Source organism: Lissotriton vulgaris, chromosome 9, assembly GCF_964263255.1.
Source record: "Lissotriton vulgaris chromosome 9, aLisVul1.2, whole genome shotgun sequence".
In the NCBI taxonomy this organism is placed as follows: Eukaryota; Metazoa; Chordata; class Amphibia; order Caudata; family Salamandridae; genus Lissotriton; species Lissotriton vulgaris.
The window spans coordinates 257,121,166-257,143,734 of NC_141697.1; the positions used below are offsets into that span (position 1 = coordinate 257,121,166).

General features: G+C 47.9%; 1 protein-coding gene across 4 annotated transcripts in view; it reads right to left on the minus strand.

Moving 5' to 3' along the window:
• Positions 1-22,569, minus strand: part of AREL1 (apoptosis resistant E3 ubiquitin protein ligase 1) — a 618,076-nt gene that overhangs the window by 202,433 nt on the left and 393,074 nt on the right. For all 4 annotated transcript variants that reach the window (XM_086937491.1, XM_086937493.1, XM_086937492.1 and 1 more), the window contains one exon: positions 5,668-5,847. In XM_086937491.1, coding sequence (XP_086793617.1) covers positions 5,668-5,847 — 180 coding nt within the window. The remainder of the gene's footprint in view (positions 1-5,667; positions 5,848-22,569) is intronic.

The window sequence follows — 22,569 nt, forward strand, 5'->3', positions numbered from 1 at the left end:
TCCTACTGCCCTTTAATAGGGTCAAGATGATGCTCCCTACACCAAATATAGAACCTCTTCCACCTGAACGCATATGACGCTCTTGTGGAGGGCCTCTTAGCTTCCTTTAAAATGCGCATACAATCAGGAGGCAAATTCAGATGTCCATACTGCAGGACTTCAGGAGCCATGCCGTTAAGTTCAGAGAGGGGAGGTTGGGATGTAGAATCCTCCCGCTCATCTTGCTCAACAGGTCCGGCCTGCAAGGTAGACGTCTGCGTGGACACACAGACAGATAAAGAAGATCCACCACTGCCGTGGCCAGTCCGGAGCTATTAGGATCATATCCATGTCCGATCTGAGGAGCTTGGAAACCACCTTTGGAATCAGAGACAGGGGAGGAAATGCATAGGCAAATGTCCCTGACCAATCCATCAAGAGTGCATTCCCTGCGTCCATGGGCGGTGGAATCTGGACGTGAAGGCGTGGCATTTTCTGTTTTCGTCGTCTGCAAACAAGTCTATAGTTGGACGACCCCAGCAATGAAAAAGTTCTGCCACTACCTCGTCGTTGAGCACCAAGTCTGGTTGATCTTCGAAGTGCCTGCTGAGTGAGTCTGTTTAGCTCGCCTGGAAGGTGCACTGCTACCAGCGAGAGGTTCCGAGCGAGAAGCCAGTGCCAGATCGCCTGGGACTCCAGAGAGAGAGGGCGTGATCGTGTGCCGCCTTGTTTGTTCAGGTAGAACATGGTGGTCGTATTGTCTGTCTGCACCAAGACCGAGTTGGCTTTGATTGCAGGGAGAAATGCTTTGAGAGCGAGATGCACCGCTCTGAGCTCCAGCATGTTGATGTGGTAGGTCTGTTCTTGAGCCGACCACCGACCTTGTATTTGAAGGCACCCCCCAGCCTTGAAGAGAAGCGTCCGTCACTATTGACTGAGTCGGGAGAGGTTGGTGAAAAGGAACTCCCACCAACAGATTTTGAGGTCGAGTCCACCACTTGATGGAAATCTTTGCTGCCTGGAAAAGACTGATCCGGTCTTCCCAGCGTCCTGTTGATTGGTCCCACTGGTCCTCCAGAGACTGTTGCAAAGGACGCATCCTCAGCCTGGCGTGTGGTATGAGAAAGATGCAGGATGCCATGGAACCCAGCAGGGAGGATACCTGACGGACTGTTGGACTTCGGGTCTCGAGCAGAATCCTGCACTTCTGCTGCATCGAAAAAAGTCTCTCCTCAGAAGGAAAAGCTCTTCCCAAACTTGTGTCCAGAACGGAGCCTAGGAAGTGATTGGACTGGGTTGGCTGTTGGACTGACTTTACCATGTTGACATGGAGGCCGAGATTGTGCAATTGTTGCAGGTAAAGGCGGAAGTCACTCTCTAGTTGAAGAGGAGATGGACCTTTTATGAGCCAGTCGTCTATGTACAGATAGACAAAGAACCCTTTTTTGTGAAGAAAAGCTGGCACCAGTGAAGCAGTCGACGAAGCCCTCGACGGCGAACACCGCTGGGGCGACGGTGGAGCAGTCAATCTCGACGTTGAGTGTCTATGCGACGACGGCGGAGGGGTATTGGTCAACCTCGACGCCGAACGCCTACGAGACGTCGACGGAGATCACCTCCTCGACGCCGATCGGAGTCTGGTTGTCGACGGCGGAGGATTTTGGACTCTCTGCGACAGCAGAGGTGAGCCTCTCCTCGACGCCGAAAGTCGTGACGACGACGGTGGAGGATCTCTGCTCCTCGACGCCGATTGTCGCCAGGTTGACTACGGCGGAGAGGTCACACTTCTCGACGCCGATCGTCGCCTGGTTGACGACGGCAGAGGTGTGATGGTCCTCGACGCCGATCGTCGCCGGGTTGACGACGGCGGAGGGGTCTTGGTCCTCGACGCCGATCGTCGCCAGGTTGACGACGGCGGAGGGGTCTTGGTCCTCGACGCCGATTGTCTCCGAGTTGACGATGGTGGAGGGTCTTGAATTCTAGACGTCGACGACGTACCTGAATCTCTTCTTCTCGCCGGCAAGCCCGCCGTCGAAGGTCGTTTTTTAGATAAATGACCCATCGGTAGTTCTTTCCTCAGCGCCGAGCCCGACGCTGAAGCTGAAGGGTGTGAAGACTTGTCCTTTGAAGGTGTTCTAGCCCTCTTGGAGCCCTTCTTTACTGGAGACCTTCCTCTGGATGACCTTTGGGCTAGGCCATAGATGCGAATCCTCTCCCTGTCCTTCAGAGTTCTTCCAGTCAGGGTTTTGCAGTGAGGACAGGCCATTGGGTCATGTTCTTCAGGCAGACAAAGAATACAGACTTCATGGCGGTCTGTCTTGGCCTTCTTGTTGCCACAAGAAGGGCAGTTGTCAAAAAGGGAAGGCATTTCAAAGTAGAAAATACCCATCCAACTGTCAATAAAAGACAGATTCTTACTTGACAAGGTGTAAAATGTCAAAGTAAGACAAAAAACTGTGAAAAGTGAAGTAAATTTCTGTCAGAAAAAGAGAAAAGAGTGGAGCTGTGTTGCCAGGATCCTTCCTGAAGGAGCCGGAAAGAACAACTGACCTAACTGTCACCCCTGAGGCATGATGGGAAGCTGGGGGTCATGGGGGCCTTAAAGGCACAGTGTCAGTTTATTGCATTCAGCTGCAGGTTAGCTTTTCAGTCTTTTTAGACTGTAATGTAAATGTAATGTAATGTAAATGTAAATTGATACTTGTATAGCGCACTACTCACCCGCAAGGGTCTCAAGGCGCTTGTACGAATACCGCTGTGGAACCCATCCTGGCTTTCCCTGTGAGGCGTCCACTCCTGGGCACCCCAAGGTGGAGGCCAGGCATCCTTAGCGTTGTGGGGGCCGTTGTGGAGATTAAGCAAGCTATTACCCAGAGTTGCAGAGTGGGACTCCATGATTGGAATAGGCACCGAGGCGAGAATTATCAGGTCCGTGGAATTTTGAGCCCAAGACCCGCCGAGGCGGGAAATTGAACCCTGGTCCCGGGCTAGACCTCTGCATCAGGGTCTGCCGCTCTAATCATTGAGCCATACTTCTCCACTCCACCTGGGGATTTGCAATGCAGCCTGGGAGCTTCCTATGCTTTCAGTGTTTTATAAGAATTTCTACTGCTTTCTGAGCATTAAAACAGTTCTAAAACAAACTTTATTGTTGTTTCTCATGTTTCAAATCATGTTTTTTCATGTATGGTGGAAATTCTTTACAGCATGATTCAGCTCTGGTGTTTAGTAGGCTGCTATTGCTTATATATATATATATATATATATATGTATATATATATATATATATATATATATATATATATATATATATATATATATATATATATATATATATATATATAGTTATATATATATATATATGTGGGGCACATATAATATAGTGTTTCCGGGGTCCGCGTATGGGCGGGAATATTCTAATGCTTATGACTATTGATGAGGATCCCCTGGAAGAGAACATAGAGGCAGGTGGGTCGGCGGTCGGGCAACATGGAGGCAGGAGGGTGGGCGGGCAACATGGAGGAAGAAGGGTGGGCGGCCCGTCAACATGGAGGCAGGAGGGTAGGCGGGCAGGCAACATGGAGGCATCAGGAAACATGGAGGCCGGAGGGTGGGGGAGCGGGCTGGCAACAAGGAGGCAGGAGGGCGGGCATCAAGGAGGCAGGATGGCGGACAATGGCGAGTGGAAGGGGCAAACAAGCAACAACATTGACAACAACAGAGGGCTGGAGAGCGGGCAACATGGAGGCCAGAGGCCGGGTGGGAAGGGCAACACGGAGGCTGAAGGGTGGGGCGAGGAACACAGAGGGCAGGCAAGTGGGGCGAGCACACAGATGGCAAGTAGGGCAAGTAACACAGAGGGCGAGTGGGTGTGGTCAGAAAGAGAAACACAGAGGGTCAACGTGGAGGCAGGTGTGTGGGAGGGCGGGCAATGTGGAGGCAGGTGTGTGGGAGGACGGGCAACGTGGAGGCAGGTGGGTGGGAAGGCGGGCAACGTGGAGGCAGGTGGGTGGGAAGGCGGGCAACGTGGAGGCAGGTGGGTGGAAGGGCGGCCAACGTGGAGGCAGGTGGGTGGAAGGGCGGCCAACGTGGAGGCAGGTGGGTGGAAGGGCGGCCAACGTGGAGGCAGGTGGGTGGAAGGGCGGCCAACGTGGAGGCAGGTGGGTGGGAGGGCGACCAACGTGGAGGAAGGTGGGTGGGAGGGCGGCCAACGTGGAGGAAGGTGGGTGGGAGGGCGGCCAACGTGGAGGCCGGTGGGTGGGAGGCCGGGCAACGTGGAGGCCGGTGGGTGGGAGGGCGGGCAACGTGGAGGCCGGTGGGTGGGTGGGAGTACGGTCAAAGTGGTGGTGGTCGGGCAACGTGGAGGCAGGTCCAACGTGGAGGCAGGTGGGTGGGAGGGCGGGCAACGTGGAGTCAGGTGGGTAGGAGGGCGGGCAACGTGGAGGTAGGTGGGAGGGAGGGGGACAACGTGGAGGCAGGTGGGAGGGAGGGGGGCAACGTGGAGGCAGGTCCAACGTGGAGGCAGGTGGGTGGGAGGGCGGGCAACGTGGAGTCAGGTGGGTAGGAGGGCGGGCAACGTGGAGGTAGGTGGGAGGGAGGGGGACAACGTGGAGGCAGGTGGGAGGGAGGGGGACAACGTGGAGGCAGGTGGGAGGGAGGGGGACAACGTGGAGGCAGGAGGGTGGCAGGCGTTCAACATGGAGGCATCAGGCAACATAGAGGCCAGAGGCATCACAGAGGCAGGAAGGTAACACATAGGTAGGAGTTTGTGCGGGCGGGTAGGATAGAGGTAGAACGGTGAGCAGGCAACACGGAGGAAGGAGGCTGGGCGGGCAACACAGAGGCAGGAGAATGGAGGGCAACATGGAGGCAAGAGGGCTAGTTGCAGGAGGCTGGCGGTGGACAACGGAGATTAGGAGGGGCTGCAAACAAGCAATAACATTGACAACAACATAGGGTGAGCGGGCCACAAGGAGACAGGATGGTGGGCGAGCAGGCAACACAGAGACAGGAGGGTGGGCGGGCAGGCAGGCAACACGGAGGCAGGAGGGTGGGCGGGCAGGCAACAAGGAGGCAGGAGGGTGGGCAGACAGGCAAAACAGAGGCAGGAGGGTGGGCAGGCGTGCATAACTGAGACAGGAGGGCAGGCAATACGGATACAGGCACATGAATGGAGAGAAGTACTTGAGCGAACCAGCTGAAAAGATGTACTCCAGTAGAATGCCTAAACACACAAAAAACGTACCACCTAAGGGAAGGGACACAAACAGGAAAAAGAAGGAAGCCTACATCAGCTGACCAATAAGATGATATCAAACAAGAGTGACAATGAGGACAACCAATGGTAAGCAATGGGCTCCCTCTGAGCCCAATGTTAAAAAACAGTCTTTAAGAGACAGTTCATATGCTATCTAGAAGAGATCTAAAAAGGTGATATCATGAGGAGCATAATTAATAACAACCTATGTATTGTGTGCCAGTAGATATACCACCACCATCATTGCCAAGATCTGCTGAGAGGCTGTTGGACAGCAAACTGCCTCAGGAAAAACAGACCCCAAGGCTTTGGCCAATGAGGCCTTTACTTCAAACCTTAGCATATCTAAACTAAATGGCAGCTCATTTTACATGCTAGATTATTTGCACTTCTGCTCACACCAGATCAGAAAGAGGTCCTTTCTCACTTACCTTGTAGTGCATCCGCAGACCTATAATCTGTGCCAGAAAGGAGCGGGTGAATCTTGCCCGTACCAGCTGTTTATACGCTCCACCTAAACATGACTCGTAAAGGCATTTTCCAACTAGCCGCCCCGCAAACTCATACACTTTGAGACGCAAGGCGGGTGGGCGACTCGGATTTGGGTGTACCTATAGAGAGAAAAACACAGATAAACAGATGCTGAAGCACAGCCAGTCAACAAGCAACAGAGAAGATCATTGAAGGGGTGGATAGGTTGGTTATCATGGGAACATGGATTAATGTAATGGACAACCATATTATGATATGTCTCAGTATGGAACAGGAGCATGAAGAACATTGTTGGAAGTTGTGGCCAAAAGAGCAGGGTTCAGGTCATGCAAAACAAACAAGACATTACTTTAAATGCAAGTTTGACAGGAAATAGACTGGCTGTGTGACCAACATAGAAGACTGACAAAACAAAAAGAAGAGGGAAGAGTGGTGTATGTGGATTTGCGTGTTAGACAAAGGGTGATTCGCCATCTCCACGAAGAACTGTACATCTGGGTAGCTGTATCTTTGGAACAAGGTTGGATGACTCAGGAGCAAGCACTGTTCCTGTAATTGTAGCCTCTAGGATGCTTTAGATTCATGTGATTGTCTTCCTCTTAGCAGGTGTTAGACTGGTTCAAAGGAACAAAAAGATTTAGGGATAATTCAACCTAATTTTAAAATCATAGGCAAAGGAAAAATTGCACAACAGCTCTTTTTCTTACTGATGACTGAAAACGGACTGGCTATGAGCACATAAAGCTTATATTACTGAACCTATTGAAGGGGCTTTACTGTCTCCCCTAGAGATGGTGGTCTAACTTAAGTCTTCGAGTATAATCATCATTGATGACTTTTAGCACAGACCTTCAGTTGTACCATTTAGACAATATGGTTTAATTTCCTTTTGCTTGCCACATGGATAGATTGTGGAACAAATGCTCTCTACATGGCTTTGTGACGCATGGTCGCCTTACCTTGCATATCTTCTGTACAGCCCTTTACTTTTTTTCCAGTGAATCTGGCAATCATGCTAGCCCAATGGAAGGGTTCTCAGTGTTTTACATTTGTTTTTCAACACCAGGGCTGTGCCCAAAGACTACAGGTATTCTGAGAGAGCCCGACTACTGACGTCTGAGAGCGGTGCATGCACTGGAATGCTCAGTCAGTTCTTTTTTCACCATAACTGACACAATACTCCATTCATTATCATCTTTATTTCGACATTATTGTCAAAAAAAAGTTCACAGTTAGTCAGAAATTACAGTTTAAAACAATTGACGCAAACCATAAAAAAAAAATAATTTCATCATAAGCAGTTGGATCATCACCATAAAAAGTGTAACCTTATACAGGATTAAAAAAAAATAATCGCTTAAAATTCCTGGCCTCTGAGACTAAATAAAAGAGGGACATCCCAGTGCTCAACCCAATTATCAGAAAATACCACTTCCCGTAGCATTCTCAGCTTTCCTCCTTATGTTCACATGGCTGCTAAAAATTTAGATACTGCGAAAACAATAAGAGGAGAGAGATCAGTTTAGAGTATTCTAAAAACTTGGAAGCAGCGCCTGATCCCCAAGCTTTTGCAAATAGGAATAATCCACTTCTTTCGGGGTAACTGATAAGCAGGGCAGAAAAACAGAATATGTAATTCATTTTCGAGCTCAGATGTGCAAACAGGGCAATTTTTCAACGTAGGTACGCACCATTTGCTCGTGAATGCTCTAACCGGTAGGGAGCCATGTCTCCATTGGAGGTATAATTTTCTTAAAACAACTGGGCTAACATTATCTAGTACACTTTCAAATTTATAAAAATCCTTTATCATGAAAAACGTATCAGAGAGTGAACCTACATTAGCATTTGATAAAGTGGTACTGATAATCTTATCATGATATAAATTAACCATGTATTAGTGCGAAAGAGTGGAACATGCGCGTTCCGGATCAGACCACAATAGGGGAAGGCCTAGTGTCTCAAGTTCCTCTTTAACATATTTAAGCCAACTGATGTTCCACGCATTAGGGAGGCTAAGCACCTCAAGCAGCTCTTGTCTATAATGCTAAGTTCGGGGGTTACCCACAACCTCCTCCAAAAAGTCAAGGGTTTGACACCTAATTCCTCACTTATTGGACGAATACCCAGATCCATCCTTAATGGCAGCAGTGGTGTTGTGGGAGGGAGTGATACCAATTGTCTTAGAAATTTATTCTCTGCGACAGAAATCGCGGATGCACACTTGTGGCCCAACAATTCACCCCCGTATGTGACTGCACCACGGTCCTGCAGTTTATATATTTCCAGTGGTGGGCCAATTGGTTTAACCAAAGATTTGTTATATAACTTTAAAATGCCACCAGCTTTTTGGGCTAGCTTGACTTGACAATTTCTTTGGTGTTGAACCCAAGTCATATTTTCATTCAACGTTAGACCCAGATAGACAAATGTCTTGACTCTTTCGAGTCGGACTCCGTCTATCACTGGACTCGGGCGTGTCGTTGTTGGGGGGTTGAAAATCATAAATTTCGTTTTTAAGGTGTTTATTTCCAGCCCCCTGTCCTGGCAAAAAGACACAAACCGAGGACTCGTTGAATGCCCATAGGGGTCTTAGAAAGTAGTAAGGTATCATCCGCGAACATGATCGCAGAAATCCTAGACCCAGCAAGCTTTGGAGCGTCGGCATTTGGAACCGCGTTCAGGTGCGCGATTACCCTGTTGACGAAGAGGCAAAACAGGGTGGGCGCCAGGACGCACCCCTGTCTGACCCCCCTGCCAACGGGGAATCTGGATGATAGTAAACCTTCCTTACCGCACCTGACTTGCGCATAATTTTCAGAATGAAGGCGTACTATTATGCCCAGGAGTGAAGGTGGAATACCCATTTCTCAGAGGACACACCACAATTTCCGATGGGGGACTAAGTCGAAGGCGGCTCGGAGATCGACAAAAACTGTGTATAACGCGCCGTCCTCGATTTCCACAGTTTTCCAGAAAAGCATGTTTAATCTAAAGATCTGGTCTGTGGTGGATACCTTTTTTCTAAATCCAGCTTGATAGGGACTTAGGATATCAGAATCCTCCATCCAATCTAAGAGGCGGTCTAGTATTAGCCTAGAGAAGAGCTTCTGGGACACATCAATGAGGCTAATTGGCCTGTAGTAGTCTGGGAGCAGGGGAGAGCCCTTCTTGAAGATGGGGACTATCTCCGCTCCCAGCCAAGTACTACGTACCGCCATGCCACCCAGGACTGCATTAAATATAGACTTTAAATAAGGCGCCCATACCCGTGGTTCGTGTTTAAAAAGGTCACTGGGCACGCCGTCGAGCCCCGGGGCTTTGCCAGAGGGGAGTCTGGCAATAGCTGCCCTAACTTCACCCTCCGAGAAATCAAAGGTGGTCGTATTGTCCATATAGCCAAGTGATGCTCCTGCGGAAGGTGGGTCCTCTAGCGAATTTTCGCCAAAATACAGAGTATGGAAATGCTCTTCCCAAACCTCTGGAGCGATGTTAGGTAAGATACCTGGGACGTCATCAGCCGAGCCCGTGGTCACGATCTGCCAAAACTTCCGAGCATCTCGAATTGCCAATGCGGAAGTTAACTTTTCCCAGTTCTCGTTCCCCCACTCCAACTTTGCGTGATGTATTAGCTTCCTGTAAACTAATCTCCTTTCTTTTATAAGTTCCCTATTTTTATTATGTTTCAGGGCCTCAAGAAGCTGCGATTTCGCAACTTTACAGGCCCTGTTATATCAAGTTGGCTTATTAGCAGTATTTCTCCTTTTGGAACCTGGAGGGTTTAAGACCGCCGCTAAATTATTACCTAAATCCTTATTGAGTTTACCCAGGCTAGACTGAACTTCAGGGGAAGGATGCTGAAGATTCAGAACACCAACCACTTCCAGTGCAGGAATTACCAAGGCATATAACTCCGCCACTAGATTTGGGTGCATAACCAGTTTGTCCCATCTAAGTCTCCTTCTGTTGCTAGAAAGGACCACCCTGTCGTCAGGTTCAGGCTCTAAAGGGGAAGGATTTTTAGGAATACTAGGGGATTGGAAGTCCAGGATCAGTGCGTTATGGTCGCTTTCTCCTCTAGGTACCACCTTGAAGTCGAGGATCTTGTGCCATGCGCATGTTTCTACAAAAATGTAGTCCAGGCGTGATTCCTGGCAAGGCTTGTTAAAAGTACACCTAGAGGGCATGTCCGATTTTAAGCGTCCATTGCAAGCCCTGATTGAATATCTCAACGTCAGGGTCATAATTTGTACTGGTAAGGGAGCCCATGACCTGGCTGGGGGACTGTCCACCCGGGGGATTTTCCAGTGTTCATCTTCTTCATGGAGTGTACCGTCCAATAGGTCCACAGGTGGCTCGAAATGGGAGTTGAAATCTCCACCTATCACGAAGGTAACTCCCTCTGGGAACTCGTTTAAGAAGACGGAAAGGTCTTCTATAGCTTTCGACTTAGAGGTGATACTCACAGGTCTGGAGTAGATGTTAACCACGGCGAGTTTTGAGCCATTTAACCATTCTAAAATAACGCATTGCACATCCACAGATGCCGTGTGCCTGACCCTGGCACTGAATCCCAAGTGGACAGCCACCCAGATTGTTAGCCCCCCAAAAGGTCTACCGCCCCATTTTGCAGGAACTGAACAGGAAACAAAACCCACTCTAAATTGTTCTTCCCTTGCCCAGGTTTCCTGAAAGAGGCATATATCATTCATATCTATAAAGGAGCCCCATTCGGGGCATTCCAGTTTATTGGTTAGACCAGCCACATTCCAGGAAAGAATTTTTAATCCAGTACTATCTGGTTGCGAGTGTTCAATTAGTTGGGGAGGTTCCACAACAGAAGGGGACTTAGGCAGATCATTCAATAAGTCTCGGCCCTCGTCAAGGGTTTTGATAGTATAACCTGTTAAAACAATGGACGGTAACTCTGGGTGAGTAATCTTATTTCTCATTAATTCAGAAGCACTTCGCCAGAGCGAGACATACTCCCATTGAGCCCTTGGTCCAATTTCGTGTAATGGTCAGTCCACCTGATCCAGGCAGCTGTATCTGTTCATATGGGAGTAGTCTCTAGGGACAAAGTGATCATAGGAAATATTCCTTTAGTCCCTGTAGGGATCCCTATATCCGACCCTTGTCCATCCCTCTTCAAAATCTGGCTCAGTTTGAATGTTAAGGGGTGGGTAAAAGAAGGCCAATGGGAGTGCCTGAATTGAAGGGCCTGCCGGTCCCCCCCAACCAGTTACAGATGTGAGACACAATTCCAGTATTCCTAAAATTTACCAGTATACAATCCCCCTTAATTTTTTGGGAGGTATGTCCCACCCAGAGAACTCTTCTGACCATTATGATTTCACTTGTAATATGGGGGGGCAGGGGTCTGTGAATATTCAACCAATTTACTGCCTTATTTTTCAAGGAGGGGAAAGTTTCTGCTGCCGAGTCTTTAAGCTCGGGCACACCTGCTAAAACAACTATGTAAGGAGCTGCCTCAGGGGGTAAGTTAATTACCTTTCGTATCTTCAATCTAGTTCCCTCAGCAGTGGTAGACCCATGAATCAGCCCCACCGATGTACCCGCCCCAGGAGTAATGACCGCTGCTCCGTTCTCAGAGCTCTGGACTGGAAGGGAGAGGTTAGTCAGAGCGGGGGTTGTCACTAAGATGGAGAGTTTAGGAGGGACAGTACCTCCCCCCCTCGTTTCTGGATTCTTCTGTGTATTACCCGTCACTCTAAGCTGCTCTTCCGAACCCGCTGTGGTCTTTTCAATTTTATTGAGCCTGCGGTCAATAGAATAGAGTCTAGCTACTAGCGGGTTAATCAGAGTTTTCATGAGTTTTTCCAGGGATTGAATAAAGTAGTTATCCCTAGTATTTGCTAAATCCCTGGGTGTGATTGCCACATTCTGCAGCACAGGGAGGGATTGGGGAGGTTCGTTTCTAAATCCCAGGGGCGAAGAAGGGCTCGCCCTAGTTGCCACTGGACCTGTGGATTCAGGGTCCGCGGCAATCGGCCCATGAATAACTTTCGCCCTTTTACCACCCCTATGCTGCATCTCTCTTTTCCTCTTGGGGACGGCGCCCTCCCTAGTTCCTCGTGAGTGAGGGCTAACAGCATCATGCCCAACTTCAGGAGACACACAAATCACATTTACAGGTACAGGATTAATCTCAGCAATGACCGATAAAGTCTGTTTGTGCCTTTTAGAGGTTATCCTAAGATCCTGAAGCACACTGTCTATTGTTTGGTCAATACTGTCTAGAATGGCAGTAGAAGGAGCCCCATCCTTAGCCGGGGTTCTATCATTAGCTATTAATCCCAGTGAAGATCTTCGAAGGCTTTCAATTCCCTGTGAGAGGCGCCCTTCTACAGTCAGAATTTTATTATTCAAGATGGAGTTAGCTCTCACCAGAAAATTGTCCAAAGTACCTGCAACCATGGTGCTCGAAGCCGTAGCTTTACTTCTCGTTTCACGCGATGTCATATTTCTCAGGGTGATAGTGGGTCTGCAACTGTAGTGAAATGGATAGTAGAAAGGAACTGGGAAAAGTAATCCACATACATGAGCCAAGAGGGGTGGCCCGGTCCGGTCTTAATCAGTCTGTAACGGGCTAGAATGAGCCCGCCCTTGGCCCGGGCTTCGTCCGCGCTTCACCCGCGCGCGTCCCGCGATACGCGGATGTGAATGGGGCTATGTATGAGGAGGCAGGGGCGGGAAGAGGCTCAAGCTGCGGCGAATGTCAAGCCGCTGAGGATGCTTGACCTCGCAGTCCCACGCCCGTCCTCACAGACCGTAAACAGGTTGCAAAAACTGCCAAATGCTTCCTAAGTTATTCCACAAGTGTCCCAGGGCTGAGGGCAAGAAGCGGCAACTTTCTCCAAACTCCTAACGGCTAGCGAGCGGCACCCCCAATACTGAGGAGGCCATTACACCTGTTCAGGAGAGAAAACTGCAGGACCCTAGTTATACATCTGTGGTGGAATGGAACCGGTCTCTCTCTAGTCAGGGTCCCAAATTAGGAAAGCCTTCAGTCATCATGCTGCTGTGATATTTGAAGACTATTAAGACCAACATGCCTGATGAGCAGCTTCATCTGCAATAAGTGATCGGATTCCCAGTAAAATCACCACAAGGCTCAAATGACGAAGGACCTGTGAGCATTGCTTGAAAGAGACTGGCAGGGAGCTACTGTGTAGCCCAGCCTGCACAGCAGTAGGTGCAAGAAGAACATCTCTGTCAAGGAGTTGTTCCCTCATCTTCATTGACTGAAAAAGTGAGCCTGCAGTGTCTCTGATGCACTGAATGCCTGCAGGTTGCCCCACTGAGCTTGCTTCAGTAAATACGAACAAAGAGGGAGTATCTTTACACGTCCAGGCAAACTCCCCTGATTCAAAATTACCTTCTTGGTACCATCATTCTAGCCATAATAGATCCAAAGACATCACTGGTCGTAGACAGAGGCAAGACCACCCTAAAACTAAACAGTGATTACTGATATCACCACCACCTGCTGTGTCCACAGTACCTGTGGGTGCCTTGCCACCTGAAATTTGTGAAAGTGACTGGCAGTTTCTTTTATAGACGCAATTGAACTTACAAGGCAGTTTTTGGGACATCTAGTGGCAGCTGGATCACTATACTACATGGTCCATGAACAATAGTTAAGGGACTGGGTCCTTAGGTAGACACTGGTGACTGGACACTGGTCACCAGGATATAACCAGAGACCTTGGAAACCTTTCTAAGACATGAATCTTGTTGGTTGGAAGGGGGATGTTACAGATGGAGATAGCTATGCATTTTTACAATTCGACTAGAAAAGGACTCATTTTAGTTTTGAACACAGTTTGGGTACAAAGCCATTACAAAAAAGTAAATTTCACTTTACATGATCCTTAGATGTAGTCTGTCAATTATCAGTTGTACACTATCAGGACACAGTAGTAAAGAACAGTAACCACGTAGGATACTGTCCTGTAACTTGTGAATGTGCAGGACCCAAGTAAAACACCTCATACTTTAATCTTTATCAAGGCTTGAAGTGTATGATAACAACACTGATGTGTTCTCTGGGGTTTAAAGAAAGAGTTCTCAAAGACTTGGCAGTAACAACGCAGTTCTTACAATTTTTCAGAACCTTGTTCATAAACAGGACAAGCAAGATTGCCAATCAAATGGCAAATCCAGATCTTTATGTTGCCGGGAATGGAGTAGAAAGGAAGTGTGTGGCTCAGGCTGTAATGACTACCATGTCTTTTTAAATAGTGGATGTGACATTCCATGGAAAGTTCGCCTACCCTCAGAGCTAAGTTGTCCCTATTAGCAAACCCTTATTTATTAATTATCTAAAGCTGAGAGGTGCTGCAACATACCTGTATATTTGTGAGTGTGATACCCCTATAGTACAGTGATCTGTATAATGTCTGCAGGGCAATCCTAGGTGTAATTCCATCGCACAAATGTGTATGTAGTAGTTTATCTAGCCATGTAAAGGAGTCCAGAATTACTGAGGAGGTATTTTGCAACACATACATCAATTTTAAAGACTGCTGCCATCCCAAGTATGGTGAGTAGAAGTGTTCACTAGCGATGTGCATCAGTTCTGTAAGACCACCTCTAGGTTATCACTCAAGACGCACTCATAGTTTAAAGACCAAGTTACTTACTTTCGGTAACGATGTATCTGGAAGAGACATATATTAGTTATAGATTTCTTACCTTAGAATTACCCCCAGGCGTCAGACTGGATCTAGAGATATTTTTTCATAGCAGCAACCTCGCGCGTCGGTCGGTGGCGTCGGTCAACTCTGCATCCTTCATCTGCGTCCTGATCGCCGGGAAGACGTTGCATTGTCTACTTAGACTAGGGTGACCAGAATTGTAAAGCCAAATACCGGGACATTTCACGAAAATAGAAGGACTACCGCTTTACTTCACCCGAGTGTCCAGAATGACAGTGCTCCGCAGCAGAGAATTAAAGAACAGGCAGTTAGAACATACATAAAATGCAATTTTTTAACCCAGAAGCTTGCCTGTTAATTAAATTGCTTTCTTTAAACAACTGGTAACATTCTCTGCTCTGTAAAATTTAAAAAAGCACCTTCCGCCGTTTTTTTTCGACCCTCTCTTAGAACCGGGACAGGAGCTACTTTTCTTAAAATCTGTCGGGACAGCTGGTGAAAAACGGGGAACATCTGGGCAAATCCGGAATGCCTGGTCACCCTAACTTAGACGCCACTCCTGCACGCTGACGTCAGTTCTGACACGACTTTCCACGCCAGAAGTGCAGAGCCATGGAAGACATTGACCATTGGTGCACAAAACCAGGGCCCTGTAAGGGAGTCCCTAACCCATGAAGAGTTGATCGCCCACCCGGAAGTCTTTAGTGCGGTCAAGATAGAAAGACAGCGCACGTTTGGGGTCCTTTGGAAGCGTGCGGAGGCGGGAAGAAGGTAGGCAATGTGATGCTCTGACCTATGTGGAAAGAGGTAACTACTTTGGGCAGAAAAGAGGGCCAAGTACGGAGGACTACTTTGTCAGCAAGATAGGGAGGCTTGGAAGATAAGGCCTGGAGCTCACTCTGCGAGAAGAGTTGATGGCAAGTAAGAAAGCAGTCTTCAACGTAAGGAGATGAAGAGGACAATTATGTAGTGGCTCGAAGGGAGCACACATAAGATAAGTGAGGACACGGTTCAAGTCCCACTGGGGCATTATGAAAGGAGAAGGAGGAAAGAGATGAGTAATGCCCTTCAGAAATCTGCTAACTATTGGGGACTTGAAAAGAGAAGGTAGATCAGGAAGGCAAAGAAAGGCCAAGCTGGCCAAAAGATAGCCTTTAAGAGTGCCCAGAGCAGAGCCCTACTGGGCCAAAGAAAGAACTAAGAGGAGAACCTCTGAAAGGGGCAGAAAGGGGATCCACAGAAATTGCTGAGCACCATGCCACAAATTTGTTCCATCTACAGGCGTATACCGTTTCAGTAGAGGGACGCCTGGCTGCCAACTTTACATTACATACTTCGGGAGGAAAGTCGAAAGCTGTCAACTGTCGCTGCTCAATCTCCACGCAAGGAGATGGAGGCAGGACAGGTTCGGTGGGAGGACTGTCCCCAGCTGCTGCGACAGAAGATATTTCCAAAGAGGCAGTCTGATCGGAGGATAGATGGCCATGCTCAAGAGCTCGGCCGAGTCCGCGGGGCCTAAAGGCGCGCCAGCGGAGTCGGGCTGCCCAAAGATGGAGTGGAGGGGTTCGTAAAGTGCACAAAGCTGGGCAGGGGACGCTCCAGCTCCTAGAAAGGGAGGAATGCATGGAGCCATCCCTGAAGGCTCTGAAACGAGAGCCAGGGAGTGGTGACGGTCCGGGTCCCGCGTTGCGTCGGCCGACAGATGGGGAGAAGGTGAAGAGCGACGATGCTACTTCGCCTTCTTCTTGTGGTTCGACTTATCCGGTGAGTGCAAAGTCTTCGACGATGAATAGTGATGGCTCCGCGAGCAGCCTGCCGGGCCGCCAAAAGTTTTCGGGACCACCCGCAAAGACTTCGGGTTCATGGCCAGACAGTCTGAGTACGACTTTGGGTTGTGGTTGCGCTCTAGGCACCAAAGGCACACAAGGCGCAGATAGGTTACCAACATCAACTTGTGACAGAGTCACAGTTCTTGAAACCGGGCTGACAGCTGGACATCCCTCGTGCACCAGGAGTCATTTAGACTCAAAAAGGGGTCGCCAAAAGTCAAAAAAGAGTTAGTCAAAAAGTGACTAAGGGCACGCTCTCTCTGTATCTGCGCTGGCTGTTGCCGATAAGGAAGAACTGACATCAGCGCGCAGGAGTGGCGGCTAAGTAGACACTGTGACGTCATCCCGGCGACCACGACGACGGAGTCGACCGATGCCACCTACCGACGCGCAAGGGTACTGCTACGAAAAAAAGTCTATGGATCCAGTCAGGCCCCTGGGGGTAATTTTAAGGTAAGGAATCTATAACTAATAGTCGCTTTAAGATATGGCATATATTCCCACGGTTCTTTAAACTCTCTACTTTCACTACAAAGTGTCCGGGTACCACGCCAGAATCCCCGCTCCAATTCATTCATGTTATACAGTATTGACTTACTCCAGTTTATGTTTCCCCGCATGTTTCTTGAATTCAGTAAAAAATGTAAGTACTAATGGGACTGTTCTCAGAAGGTCTGTTAAACAACAGGATGTCTGAAACATATATTGAGATCTTCTTCGTTTTTTTTGAGACCTCTGGAAAACCCCCCACTTCCAAACTATATCTGATCCAACAAGCCAATGGCTTACAAAGTGTGAATATCAAGGGTGAGTGCGGGCACGACTGCAATGTGCCATGCTCCAAAGACGATCAGTCCCAAGGGACCCCAATGACTCTCACAGATGCTTTTGGCAACTTTTAAAGCAAGACCAGCCAGCTACAAAATTTCCATCCAAATCAAAACCTTTTCAAGGTGGTTAGGAGATAAGTCTACTCATAGAAATAAAAGTATTTTTAGCATCTAGAGACAGGGTAGCCAAAGGGTCATGTGCATGGCTGGTTTTATCTAGCCACACATGTAGCTGCGAGTCCCTGCCTCGTCAAACGCCCTGATGGAATCCCGTTTGGCCTTTATGAATAACAGTCATAATGACTCGTACTAATCTTGAGGCTAGGACTTTGGTAAGAAGTTTGAGTGCTGTGTTTAAGAGTTGGATGGGTCTGTATGAGGCACATTAAATTTTGGGGTTTTCCATTTTAAGACTGAAATAACTGCGAGTCAGACATCTGGAGACTGCCTCCTGGTTTCTCTGCCCCCTGGAATAGGTTTAGAAGATGGAGAGCTAGCAGGAGGAACAGTCTCTCAATAGTTCTATGGAAAACCATTAGGATCTGTTTTTTTCCCCTACCTGCATCAACTTTAATGCCTCTGTTATCTCATCTAGTGAGAGAGCTTCTTCGAGGGCACCCCTACCTTCCTCACTCAAGAAGCGATCTCTAAAGTGCCCAGGAAAGCTTCAATCTTCCCCTCTTCGCCTCACCTCCAAGCTTGGTACAATGTCCTACATAACACCTCACACGGCTTGAAGACGGTCCTTGAAATGAGGATTCAGCAATGGTCCCAGTCAGAAAAAAACAAATTACCTCAAATCCTTTGTAAAGGAAGGAGAAGATACTGTCTGCTCACTCTAGATGAAGAGTCTCTGAAGAATTTGGTTAAAAAATTCAGAATAAGAATAGTTGTGCAGCGTTCACAGGAAGCCCTGCTACCTGATACCAAGCAGTAGAATATCTAGCAGTTGGATCATTTAAGGAGAGTTGGAACAATGAGTCCTACCGCCACTCCCACATGATTGGCTGTACTTCGGCTCATCTAATGAGGTGGAAGGGCTAATTGTGGTCTAAGTTTATTTGTCCATTTGTTTTGAATGTCAGTTTCTGAAATACTGCTGTTTTAACAATGGTTTCAGAGGGTTCCAAGGCGGATGTTGAAGAATAATTTAAGCATCTGAACCTATGAACAATCCACTGGTGGTGAACGTAAGAAACAGTGGTTGAAAGAACTCACCTGACAGAATGGATACCCAAAATCATAATTGAACACAGATCAAAACATATAAACCTATGGGTATTTTATTTGACTCTGGCCTCATAGTGGATGCTTAGAAAGAGTCAAATAGTGTTACAAGGCCCTTTTTTGTAAGCAGCCAGAACGAAACAGATGCATGAGGCAAGGATACCTAGAAGCTTCTGAAAGCACAAACCAAAGTAGGTTATAATTTTCTTCACTGATCTACTGTCTCTCCTTGTTGGGAGTATGTGACTCGGAGAGAACTATCAAAAAGAAATTCTACAAACAAGATTTTGGCAATTAACTAAAAGGTATCTTGGGGATGATTAAAACCACTGGTTCTGCAGTCTGTTGCAAACCAACTGTTGGCTTTTGTTAAGTCTTCTCCAGTGTTAAAGTTTTAAGGGCACTTAATACAGGCACTGAGAAGAATTAGGCAGAGCCAGTGCAAAAAATGGGGTATTCACATGTGGATTCATAACCATTTTTTGTTTTAATTAAACAACTTTTATGCCATTTAAATAATGTACGGATTCATCAGAAATAATTTCAAGCAACAAAACTTCTTCAACAGCTCATTAAATCCTTACAGAAATGGAAAGAAAGGTTTTCCCATCCCTTATGTTACTCCTCTTCCCAACATCCATTTTGCAAAGCCATAGCTATTTCGTTGCACAAACAGTATCTTGCTAAATATGGCAGGGGCCACACTCTGCCCTATCCAAGCCTACTGAGCATCATATGTACAAAAAAGCGATCTGACCACATGCTCCATTTTGTAAGTGCTGAAGTGGGCAATACATTGCTTTTAATATGTGTGTCTCCATCAATATGCATCTGTGTATGTCACACAACCACAATGCTTATGAAGATGCTTCTTTGTCTCCCTAATATTTAAACTATCACAACCTGGAAAAAGCCCAGATTTAGAAATGGTTTTGTGCCCCAAGTCAATTTGAGGTCCCCCAATAGTCCCAAATGCACTTTCTTGAGTCTTACTTCTAGTTGCCACTCTAACATTCCAGACCAAGCATTAATCACGTTTCCAAAACATCTTGATTGCTACACCACTCCATGGTCAGTACAGAAAAAAGCCCTTTTTGACTACACAATTTAAGGAATTAGGGATCTGCTATTATTCACCCTAAACAATGTTCCCCTCATATCACACATGTAGTAAGAATACATAAAATGAAGGAGAGGGAGCCTGGTTGAAATCTGCCACTGCCCACAGTAACAGTTTTGCACCACACGACTCCCTTTCACACTCTTCACCCAGGTATCTCTCCCATTGATCCTTAAGTTTTTTAATCTTATCTTGCAAGTGTAGTATTCAAGTCTTAAGAGAGAACTTTTTGGAGCTTAGTTTAAACATTGTGGGTGCTGCCTGAGAGAAACAAATTCTAGCAATGGTGGTATATCATTTTATTATTATAATGGGTGGCATATCTAGAAGTATCAAACAAGTCATATTGCGGGTGGTGGTCAAAAAATGATTTCTCATTACCATGGTCTTCAATGTCACAGCTTAGATATCCAATTCACATCCCACTTAAATCCTTTCAATGCCGACACAGATTAAAGTCCTTTCACAACCAATAAAGGCGTCTACCTGGTGAAATTGCAGATTAGCCAATCATCTTTGCTCCCTGCCCCAACCAATATCCAAGTGGGTGAGAAACTTCAGGCAGATGCCCCACAATATAGCAAGTGGAGCCTGTTGGGTCGGCTCCGAGCTTCCCCATGAGCTGGAGCAACACCTCCGGCACCGACTCCATTGACGACACCTCTGCACCCTCCGACACGGTTGTGTCCCCTGCCGGCGTCGTCCCCGGCCTCCCTCTCGACTTGGACACGAAGCGTGACTGGCGTCGATTGGTACTTTTGTACCACTGTTCTATCCTGGCGTTCCTTATCGCCCAGAGTGGCAGCCAGAACAGGGTGAGGAGGACTGGGAGGGGTATGTTGACCCTCTGGCAGACCATTTTGATGAGCGAGATTGGAGAGAGGAATTGGGTGAGGCCAGTGGTCTGGATATATCCCCAGACATTGCTATGCTTTCTCCCCCTACCGTGGCCATGGAGGAGGGAGCCTCCTATGTTGTGTTATTGCGTAGGGCAGCTGATGCCTTGGGCCTCGAGCTTCCTACAGTGGCACTCAGGACCAACCTCCTGACTGAGGTGCTTCAACCTGCAGCAGCCTCTTCGGAGCCCCTGCTGCCGTTCAATGAGGCCCTCACTAACATCCTTCTGGGCACTTGGTTCAAGCCCAGCACAGGATCTCCTCTGGGTAGAATGATTGCCTGACGCCACTGCCCTGCTCCGGACGACCCCACTTTCCTCTCCTAACACCCTACCCCTGAGAGCTTGGTAGTCCAAGCCTCAACATCAAATGGCAGGCTCCCTACTGCTCCCCCAGATAGGGAATCGAAGAAGCTGGACCATCTTGGGAAGAAGAGGTTTTCTTTTGCCAGCTTAGGGCTGCGGTCGGGGAACACCGCATGTCTCTTGGGCCGTTACACTCACTCTGTCTGGGACATGGTTGCGCAGGTGCTGCAACAGTGCCCAGAGGAGGCCCGGGACGTACACTCCTGTGCGGTCACAGAGGGCAGAGATGCAGCAAAGTTCGCCACTCGATGTGGGCTGGATACCGCCAACTCGCTAGGCAGGACGATTTCAACATTAGTAGCCACACCTGGCTGACGTCCACTGGCTTCTTGGGTGATGTCCAATCAACCCTTTTGGACATGCCCTTTGATGGGCGTCGCTTGTTTGGCGGCAAGTGGACAACGCGCTTCAGAGCGTCAAGTATATGAGGGCTATGGCCAGATCCTTGGGCCTCACTACCACCTCTCGCTCACGCAGTCTGCCTTTTGCCCCTTTTGTGGCTATGGAAGGGGTGCCCCACCACCTTCCATCCAGAGCCACAGACTTGCACAAGCTGCCCAGCCTATGCGCGACCGGGGACGTGGGACCCAGCGCCGTAGGTCTGGGGTCCAGCGGGTGGGCCAGTCCACCAGTGCCCCCTCTGCAGCAGCCTCCAAACGTTCCTATTACAAAAAATGGGGTTACCCAATCATGGTCGGGACCTGGGTTCAATGTGATACAGAATACAGTGGTCCTAGACTTCTATTTTTATGACATTGATATATATCAAATTCAGTCATGAGTGCAAGAATAACTTTCAAGAGCTTCAATACGTAAGCTCGCAGTAATTAATACTTATACGTTTGAAGAAAAAAGAAAAAGGAAGTGCAACAACCACATTATTTTAGGTCTCACACCCGGTATTTAAAATACATATATCTCAGGGTGCACAGTTAATTATTCACTGTATCTTGTTCGGAAGCAAATTAGGGAAGGGTATGTTGCTCCAAGGGGAACGTGCAGAGTGTAGAAAAAGGGTGCTCAAGAAGTGTATAGGACTCAGAGGGGTGAATAAAAAAACTTTAAAAACATTGAATACAGGACTGGTCATACATCCCAGTCTACTGGAAACCTGGTCACATCAAAAAGTAATCAACACTTTTTAAACACAATTTGTAAACACAAACATGTATTATTCAAGTGGCATGTTTTAAATATAGTTAGTGATCCAGGTAGGTAGTGGGGGTGTCGACGTTTTGACCCGACTTGGGGCTCAAGGGGAATTTGTTGCCTCAGCGTTGCGGGTCTTCTTCAGGACTGGGTGGGCAACCTAGAGGAGTGTAGAGCATCAGTCCTACACCAGACTTAATATGCAAGACGCGTAGTCCTCATGTAGTGTAATTCACATAGGGCTGGTCCTTCCATAAGTGAGCTGGTACTGGATCCTTCATTGTGATGTCATACCGGTTATGTGGCTCCTTCCATACTTTTGGGCCAGGGCAATAAATGCTGTTAAGCTTATTTAGGCAGTCTCCAGCACTGGCGAGCGGCAGACGGTTACCACATGTGGTTTAAACAAGTTTAACAGCATTTGTGAATTTGATATATATCAGTTTCATAAAAATAGAAATCTCCAAACCTTCCTAGTCTGCCCTTTCAGGGCCACCAGTTGCCAGTGGGAGGCAGGATCCGCCATCATCTCCCCCACTGGCAAAACATCACATCGGACAGGTGGGTTTTGCAGATAGTCCGAAGGGGCTACTCTTTCCCCTTTGAGACTACCCCTCCATCGATGCCACCTGCACTCCATTGCATGTCGGAGGCTCACTTGGCCCTTCTCCGTCATAAAGTTACAGCCCTTTTGGCCAATGGGGCTATCAAACGCATCCCTATGCCAGAAGTAGGTTGTGGTTG